The 10,156-nt window shown below is 44.8% G+C and overlaps 1 protein-coding gene across 1 annotated transcript in view; it reads left to right on the top strand.

Annotated features, from left to right (window-relative positions):
• The first annotated feature begins 3,478 nt into the window (after positions 1-3,478).
• The window catches only part of LOC149465135 (vomeronasal type-2 receptor 116-like), a 53,758-nt gene continuing 47,080 nt past the window's right edge, over positions 3,479-10,156 (top strand). The window contains exons 1-2 of the mRNA XM_089673611.1: positions 3,479-4,300; positions 8,416-8,914. Of these exons, the coding sequence (XP_089529737.1) occupies positions 3,479-4,300; positions 8,416-8,914 (1,321 nt within the window). The remainder of the gene's footprint in view (positions 4,301-8,415; positions 8,915-10,156) is intronic.

The raw sequence follows: 10,156 nt of genomic DNA, 5'->3' as shown, positions 1-10,156 counted from the left end.
CATCAGGGTCATAATTTGAAGTATAAAACAGAGAGAATTGGTAAAAAATTAAAAGCCCATAATAATGTGCAAATAAATTATGCATATACAAGACAAATGTATAAAATGGAGCCAAACGTAGGTATAAAATTATCCCCCACATAAAACTTGGTGATAAACGCATGACATTAAACAATCATTGCCCCAAGTCAAACAGCTTATATAATAAAAGCATATCAGGGTCAGGGGCGGACTGACCATTTGGAAACTCAGGCACTGTCCGAGGGCCCGGGGTCACTAGGGGGCCCCATGAGATGCCCCTGGTACCCTTTCATAGGCTTTTTTGAGTTCGGGCAAGGACACAGGGGCTCCATGATCCCCTATTGCCCGGGGGCCCCATGAGTTGTCAGTCCGCCCCTGATCAGGGTAGCCTCTTTGCTTTTATCATATAAGCTGTTTGACTTGGGGCAATGATTGTTTAATGTCATCTCTCAGCGCTGCATCCTATGTTTGTCTATTGTAGAAACTTGGAGATGGGCTATGGCAAACATGATTCAAGATAGCAATTATTATTATACAGGATTTATATAGCAGTTTCAGAGAGGTGTTATGCCAGGAAATGCCTGGACAATTAATTTAGTCAGTTAAATGTGCTTCCAAATAGAACAATAAATGATAAAAATAATTTAACTGATTGAATTAATAATTCTCAGTTAACTTTGAATCAAACAAAATCCTTTAGGAACGCAGATCAGATCTATGTGAATAATTACTCGATTATGAAATAAATTAATATTTATTTACAGAAGTGACTTACAACACATAATATAATAGCCCATTGTGATGCACATAGACACCCACATAATTCACATAAAAGTACCAAGATTTATTTATATATATATATATATATATATATATTTATATATATACATTTGATAAATAAATTCTTCCTGTAGACAAAATAACCAATGATAACTAACTAAACTACGCCAAACTGTATGCCAATATGGCCCAAGAACAAAATAATAATAATAACATTAACAATAAAACTAAAATATAAAAATGTGGGTGGCTATGTTATCATGAGGAGAACAATTAGGTTACCACCAAAAAAAAAAAATTAAATCCTTGGTGCCGGCACCTCCCGGGTTTCAGAAGTCGAGAGACGGGGTTTTAGAGTCATGTGACCGCCGTGATTCGCTGTCTCGGCGGTCACATCATCGGGAAAGGTCCTGATCACAAAAGGAAATCGGGACCTTTCCGTGAGTACCGTACATGTGTGCTGGGAGCGCAGGGCGCGCACACTCAGCACATGTGTTTTTTTTAATTGCACGCAAATGTGCAGCCGCTTGGCATCAGATGCCCATTTGTGTGCGCTCGGCATGAAGAGGTTAATCTTGTCAAGCAGAATTACCAGAATATATATTATAATTACCTTCCAAGTATCAGGTAAACCACAAATGGCTGCTGATTGATGGGTGGAGTAAAGCTCTTGCAAAATGGCATCTAGACAGGCTGGAATTGCAGTATCTCACAGCACTCATACGTCTATTTCCCAAAGACAACCTCTGGATATGATGCTGAGCACGTGACACTCAGAGGACCAGGAGCCGAGGAGAACATTGCTCCTACAAACGCATGTTCATGATGTATTTACCCTGACACCAGGCTCAGCATCAGAGGGACACAACACACACTTGCATTCCTTTCTACCAGCAGAAGTCACGTTTCTTACAGAGAATCTCTGACTAGGAGAAAAGAATGCCGGATGTCTGTGTGCTCTGTCCTTGCCTCCTTCCCTTTGCCTGCTTCACCTTTCATCCTCAGGGCTCATTCACACTAGCTTTGCTTTCTCAAGAGCAAACCACATTCAGATTGCTCTTCAGAAAGCATTGGACAGGTGATGAGGAGGTGTTCTATCACCCCTCTCTGCCTGCTTTAACCCCTTGATCCCTGTACTACATGCAGTCATCTCCATGATTAAGTCTTGTGAGTGGGGGAAAGCATGTAGGGGGAGTGCTAAGACAGATGCTGACTTCATTCTCTATCCCGGGTGAGCCGGTGTGCGGCGTATGGATTTATTCCTCTCTGATATCAGCATGCTGAGCTAGGACCGGCTCTTCTCCCGTGACTGCACCCGCGGATATGGGCGTTACCAGTGTGGGATTTAATAGCCAGAAGCAGCTCCTACAGGATATGCTTTACAACTGATTCACTGTAAAAACTTCACAGTGTGTTGGAACCTACAAGGGTCCTTGTCTGTATATTCTTACCCTTTAAGCACCCCTGGGTCCTAGATTGGCCAGGAAACCAAGAAGTGGGCGTTACACTAGCTGGCCAAGATTGCAGGTACTATGTGGGGGGAGCCATGACAGAGGAGACATTGGCTTTGCCTGGCATGACAGTAAGAGGCAGAGGAGGACTGTGCAGAGATCTATCACCATTGTTGGCCTCCACTCCTAGACACAGAGGCCTCTACCTGCTCACATCTGAGTGCATACTAAGCTTGAATGTTTTACTAATAAATTCTTTTATCGCACTAGATCTATGCGCCTCATCTATGTGCCTTTTTTTAGGCCTACATGCATTTCTTGTGCCATATAACTAGAATTATTTTGCGCAGATGAGGAGGATTTATGGACAACTGGATCAATAGAAAAGCAGATTGGATCTATTGTATGTTCTATGTGACCAAATGAAATACAGTATAAATTGGGGGGGTTGTAATGGAACCGGACCCCGACTGCACTTGGGTACTTCTGTTATAATACCGCTTCCCTGTCCGAACGCCGACCACAGACACCACCGCTGACCACACAAGACTAGACGACACCAGTCTTGGAAGGAAACCAGGAAATAGACTACTTTATTTTAACACATATACAAGAAATATACATTCAAGGGAACAATCTCCCCTCCCTGCATAATGACACAGGGCGGGGCAAACCACATCTAGCAACAAGAGACACACCAGCAGACAATCCCATCAGAGGGGAGGGTTGCCGGAAACGCCCCCCACCAAGCCAATACACATAGACACATACATCCCATAATAGTTTGCTCCCAAGCAAGACACACAATAGAACAATGGGATGCAACCACATGGCATTAAACAATCCACAACTCCACACCCCAATATTAGGACGGATCAGCCTGTACCCCTAACAGGCACAGGGTGACTTACACATAATAGGGATATGGGGAGCTGAGACAGGGGTCTCCCCACCCCTCAAAGTGAGCTGTGTTCCATGGGCCCCCCACCCAAAGTGTCTCCCATCACAGGAGTCTCATTGTTTTGCAGTAGCCCCAGAGTGAGCAGTTGTTGTAGGTGAGTTAAGAGCTGGTGGAGAAGGTACGTAGGCATTGTGTGCTGTCATATACATAAATCTCTACATTCTGACAATGACTTCTTTTTATTAGAACAGAAAAAAAACAAATATGATAAAGGGATCTTTGTCTGCCATTTATATTTTGCATTAATCATATTTTCAATGTTTGAATGATAACATCCTATTCAAATATTTCCCAACATATCATCCAGATCAATTATCGAGTCATTGAGCCTCCCCTCAGTGATGGAAAATCATATCCAACTTTATTCCGTTTGACACCAGCTGATCGGATCCGTTTTACAGTGATTGTTAAATTGTTGCAGCATTTTGGGTGGAGCTGGGTTGGGATATTAACAACATATGATGGCAGCGGTGATGAGGAGGCCAGAGAACTGAGTAAGATGTTGATGGAACATGGGATCTGCACAGAATACATCTTTAAACTCAGTGAAGGATCGGGGGAGAGTCATACATTGAGAATTATTAGGGAATCATCAGCTAAGGTTATCATCGTTTGTGGAAGTTCCAAAGTAAGCTTTAGTCATTTAGTGCGTAGTCTACCCTCTCTTATGGAGAATATCACATTTATTTACCCACCTGCATGGTTTTATGTAAGAGAGATATTTACCATGATCGAACGAATCAACCACGTCTTCATGTTTCAATGGTTACAGAAAAGGCACATAGACATCGATATTTATACTCATGGTGTCAACTTCTCCAGCTGCTTCAGTGACCCCATACTGGAAGATATTTGGATTCATTTCTTTCACTGCCTTAGTCCAAACCGGTACAAAAATGTCTTTTTTCAAATTCTCAATGATATTTCCGCAAAGCCTTGTACAGATGTCAAAGATGTTTCATTCATATTGTTTGAACATTCAGATCTGTCCTTCTACACGTACACGGCTATATATGTTCTGGCCCACGCTCTACATGGGATGTACATGAAGAAAAATAAATCTGAACAAAATGGATTCCAGCACAGAGTAAGTCGGATAATAATAAAATGTTTATATTACTATCATAATATCCTAGATTATAAATAAATTACAGGTGAAACTCGAAAAATTAGAATATGGTGCAAAAGTTGATTTATTTCAGTGCAGCAACTTAAAAGGTGAAACTAATATATGAGACTCATTCCATGCAAAGCAAGATAGTTCAAGCCGTGATTTGTCATCATTGTGATGATTATGGCTTACAGCTCATGAAAACCCCAAATCCACAATCTCAGAAAATGAGAATATTGTGAAAAGGTGGAATAATCTCGGCTCAAAGTGTCCCACTCTAATCAGCTCATTCAGCCATAACACCTGCAAAGGGTTCCTGAGCCTTTAAATGGTCTCTCAGTCTGGTTCAGTAGGAATCACAATCATGGGACAGACTGCTGACCTGACACCATCACTGACACCCTCCATAAGGAGGGAAAGCCTCAAAAGGTCATTGCAAAAGAAGTTGGATGTTCCCAAAGTGCTGTATCAAAGCACATTAATAGAAAGTTATGTGGAAGGGAAAACTGTGGAAGAAAAAGGTGCACAAGCAGCAGGGATGACCGCAGCCTGGAGAGGATTGTCAGGAAAAGGCCATTCAAAAGTGTTGGGGACTTTCACAAGGAGTGGACTGAGGCTGGAGTCAGTGCATCAAGAGCCACCACACACAGACGGATCCTGGACATGGGCTTCAAATGTCGTATTCCTCTTGTCAAGCCGCTCCTGAACAATAACAATATCAGAAGCGTCTTACCTGGGCTAAAGAAAAACAGACCTGGTCTGCTGCTCAGTGGTCCAAAGTCCTCTTTTTTGATGAGAACAACTTTTGCATCTCATTTGGAAACCAAGGACCCCGAGTATGGAGGAAGAATGGAGAGGCCCAAGGACCCCGAGTATGGAGGAAGAATGGAGAGGCCCAAGGACCCCGAGTATGGAGGAAGAATGGAGAGGCACAAGGACCCCGAGTATGGAGGAAGAATGGAGAGGCACAAGGACCCCGAGTATGGAGAAAGAATGGAGAGGCCCAAGGACCCCGAGTATGGAGGAAGAATGGAGAGGCCCAAGGACCCCGAGTATGGAGGAAGAATGGAGAGGCCCAAGGACCCCGAGTATGGAGGAAGAATGGAGAGGCCCAAGGACCCCGAGTATGGAGGAAGAATGGAGAGGCCCAAGGACCCCGAGTATGGAGGAAGAATGGAGAGGCACAAGGACCCCGAGTATGGAGAAAGAATGGAGAGGCCCAAGGACCCCGAGTATGGAGGAAGAATAGAGAGGCCCAAGGACCCCGAGTATGGAGGAAGAATGGAGAGGCCCAAGGACCCCGAGTATGGAGGAAGAATAGAGAGGCCCAAGGACCCCGAGTATGGAGGAAGAATGGAGAGGCACAAGGACCCAGAGTATGGAGGAAGAATGGAGAGGCACAAGGACCCCGAGTTTGGAGGAAGAATGGAGAGGCCAAAGGACCCCGAGTATGGAGGAAGAATGGAGAGGCCCAAGGACCCCGAGTATGGAGGAAGAATGGAGAGGCACAAGGACCCCGAGTATGGAGGAAGAATGGAGAGGCCCAAGGACCCCGAGTATGGAGGAAGAATGGAGAGGCACACACTGCAAGATGCTTGAAGTCCAGTGTGAAGTTTCCACAGTCTGTGTTGATTTGGGGAGCCATGTCATCTGCTGGCGTTGGTCCACTGTGCTTCATTAAGTCCAGGGACAACACAGCCGTCTACCAGGAGATTTTGGAGCAGTTCATGCTTCCTTCCTCAGACGAGCTTTATGGGGACGCTGACTTCATTTTCCAGCAGGACTTGGCACCGCCCACACTGCCAAAAGCACCAAAACCTGGTTCAATGACCGTGGGATTACTGTGTTTGATTGGCCAGCAAACTCGCCTGACCTGAACCCCATAGAGAATCTATGGGACATTGCCAAGAGAAAGATAAGAGACATGAGACCGAACAATGCAGAAGAGCTGAAGACCGCTATGGAAGCATCCTGGTCTTCCATAACACCTCAGCAGTGCCACAGGCTGATAGCTTCCATGCCACGCCGCATTGAGGCAGTAATTGCTGCAAAAGGGGCCCCAACCAAGTACTGAGTACATATGCAGCTTCTACTTTTCAGAGGTGCGATATTGTTCTATGTACAATCCGTGTTTTATTGATTGCATGGAATATTCTCATTTTCTGAGATTGTGGATTTGGGGTTTTCATGAGCTGTAAGCCATAATCATCACAATGATGACAAATCACGGCTTGAACTATCTTGCTTTGCATGGAATGAGTCTATCTCATATATTAGTTTCATCTTTTAAATTGCTGCACTGAAATAAATGAACTTTTGCACCATTTTCTAATTTTTCAAGTTTCACCTGTATGTGAAAGGTCAGTTATCTCCACCCTCCCTCTCACTGCCTGGGTAATCAGGAAAATTGCAATCACCCAAATTTCTGGTTTCTCTATATAATTTTTTAAAAATAATTTAAAAATAAATATATTTTTTTAAACAAAATAATCTTTTTTATGCAATATATATGTTTAGATGAATTTATATTCAATATATTTATGTAATATATTTATTTGTGTAAAAAGATCAAAGTGTTTATCCAGAGTGTGTCTCTTTATAGATATTTTGCATCCTAAGTATGTTTTGTATATAGATGTAGCTCTACCCCCTCAGGGGCCGCTGAGTAATTTTCGGGTTTCCCTGTCTCTCTTGACCCCGCCCTGGAAGCCCAAATCCTGCTGACACCACCTTAATCCTCTGGTCAAAGGAACTCTCTGGCTGCAAAAAAAAAACCAAACACACAGCCATTTTATTTATTTATTTCAGGTACTTATATAGCGTCGATAATTTACTCAGCGCTTTAAATATTGTACATTCACTGGGGGGCGTGTCCAAGATGGCAACCGGACGAGTCGCATGACCTGGAGCTCTGGCGGCACATCTCACCATCCACCGGCATCCAGGTCGTATAGGAGGGCAGGGGCGAGTGGGATACTCACCCGTCCCTGCTGCATCACGGCTGGGCAGCTTCGGGCGCTTTTGGCGCCGTTCTGAGGAGGCGATCCGGTGCGGCCTGTTGCGGCCGAGTGGAGCCGCGGAGTCCTCCGGTGCATGATGGGCCAGCTGGTGGTGGTGTGACGGGCAGTGCAGGAGTGGGAAGGGGGAGGACTGGTCGCCCCCCCTTCCACTCGTTCTGTGGACAGCCGGCTTGTTGTCCCTCCGTGCCTGTTGGGACGCTCCGGAGGAGCATCAGTGTCACCTTCCCTCCCCCCCATATGTGATACAGGGGTGGTGAGGCTTAGTGCGGCCTAGTGAGCCCAGGACCTCTCCCATCATAGCACAGGCTGGGAGCGATCCCATTCAAGGGAGGATCACTACCCAAGCACATATACCTCCTCCCACAGACAACTACCAGCATTCCATGACCCATCAGGACATCCCCCACACAAACCCAGGGAACACCGGCATATTGTGGAGACCTTGCTATAGTCCATACAGCAGGGAGCTGTGCTGAGGTTAGGCCTACGGAAGATACATCCCCTACAGATTCATATAAGGGGAAGGCAGTGATAATCTACACAGCAAAAATTCAGTGTCTCCCCTGTTTTATCTATCCTCTCAAGCACGCGGAGACATACAGTGCAATTTTGGGCTTGTTTTCCACTACCTATCCCCATTTTCACTTTCCAGTTTTGGGGGACCCAGTTTGACCCCAAAGAAAATGGCAATATAATACCTTGAGCCTTGACACACGTAGGTGGGGCTACGCAATCAGAACCAAGAGTCGCCGCTGACATGGAGAAAGCAGATAGGAAAGCTGCCACTCCTCGCTCCAGATCCCCTCGCCGTACAGGTGGTCCGGCCAATCGCAGCATTCCGGAATTATTCTGATCTCACACACTCCGGATCACGCAGAATCTTCCGCCCTTGCATCCCCACTACATTCGCCTGCGAAGGAGATTTCTTCACAGTCTCTGAGTTTGACAACAGCTACCACAACTGGACGTTCCGACCCTCCCCCTCTCACCATAGGGGATTTGAAAGCGGTTGCATCCGATATTAAAGGGACTCTTTCTGCGGCAATAGCTGAGTTACATATCGACATGCAGGCAGTGGCTCATAGGCTGGACGCAGTAGAAGATAAAGTTAATATGCAAGGTCTTGCTATTCATGATATGCTCAAGCAGGTTGACACGCACACCATGCACCTAAGAGAGCTCGATCATCACATCGAAGACTTGGATAATAGGGGAAGACGACATAATTTAAGGGTGCGCTGTGTACCAGAAGCAATAGAGCCTGGCCAACTAGCCCAAGCTCTCTTATCTATCTTTAATGAGCTTTTAGAAAGACCGCATGAATCTCCAATTGAGATCGAACGCCTCCACAGGGCCTTGTGTCCTAATGGCAGAGATACTGACCGACCGAGAGATATAGTTTGCTGTCTAGTCAACTTCCGACTTAAAGAGGAAATACTTCGCAGAGTTCGAGACAAACAAAGCTTGTTATACCAGGAAACGGAAATTAAACTATTTCAAGATCTCTCCCATCTCACCCTGCAACGCAGGAAAGACCTGCGTCCTTTACTAGATCTACTTCGCTCTAAAGGTATTGCCTACCGTTGGAAGTTCCCGTTTGGTCTCTCTGCAACACATATGGGGAGATCAGCTCTCATGAGATTTCCGGAAGATCTTGCACCATTCTGTGAAACCTTGAATATCCCATTACCGGATATACCTAATTGGTCCAGTGAATCTCTTCTACAATTGCAGCCAGATGAAGGCCCCATGGAAGCACAATCTACTGGCCTCTCTGTCGGGGAAAGACGACGCAAGTCAGCACACCAAGCCCCAACTTCCCCGGTACGTAGAAGGCTCATTACTGGTGACAGTCTACCAGCATCACCTGCACACCGCAAGGCGCGTCATGAATGACTTCTCCCCCTTTTCACTTATCAATGCTCATGAGTATAAACACCCCCGCAATCTGAGGCTGCTCTTCTAGTGGATCGAGTATGTGTTTTTTTTTTTTTTTTTATCCACGGTTCCTTTATATGATATATCTAACATCTCCGGTACTCATGAAGTCTGGACTTAAGGGTATGTGTATCGCATCAAATTGTCAAAATTCTTATGTATACTATTTATCAGTTGTATATATATTTGTTTTGCTGGCATATAATTGCTGAGGTATCCTCGTTCGTGGTATGGAAGAGCGAGGGTGGGATAAGTCTACTGGAACCCTTGGTTGTGTCCCTGCTGGTATTGAAGCTTATTTGCTTGGTCAGTAAAGGCCTAACATATCACATTACGAACCCTGCCAGATACAGGAGCGGAGATATGGTTGGGATCCAGGGACACAGGTTAAGCCCTTTTCTGGACTGTTGCCTGCTTCTCTGAATCCCAATGTACTGAGAACATGGTACAGTTGGATGGGAAATCTCTATGATCCTACTTTTTGTGTCTTAATAACATGGTTTTGAAAAGTTCTTTGTCATGATCTTGAGGACAAATTCTCTATAAGCTTTGAATTGCTTCGGGACTAGCCTTTGCACTAGTATTTACTATCTTTAATGTGGCAAGGGATAGCGGCTTATACAGATCAATATCGTACTGGGAGGTGTATTTCGCTTCTACTGTATCCTAGGAAATTATGCCGTAATATGGATTCATGAGACTCCGTACCATCTTCGTGTACCATTATACATACCTATCACTGATCCTTGTCTTATAGTTGGGTCAATGTAGACAATATATTAATATTTTACTCGCACTATCCCTTCGCTCTCCCTAAATTATTTGCTTCCTACATAACAATTGGAATACCTCAATATGCAATTCGGTTTTTGTC

Source organism: Staurois parvus, unplaced genomic scaffold (genome assembly GCF_062004578.1).
Source record: "Staurois parvus isolate SC_StPar_1 unplaced genomic scaffold, SC_StPar_1.0 ptg000143l, whole genome shotgun sequence".
NCBI classification, from domain to species: Eukaryota; Metazoa; Chordata; class Amphibia; order Anura; family Ranidae; genus Staurois; species Staurois parvus.
Note: the sequence above shows the minus strand (reverse complement) of the source record. Positions and strands in the feature narration are given on the sequence as shown.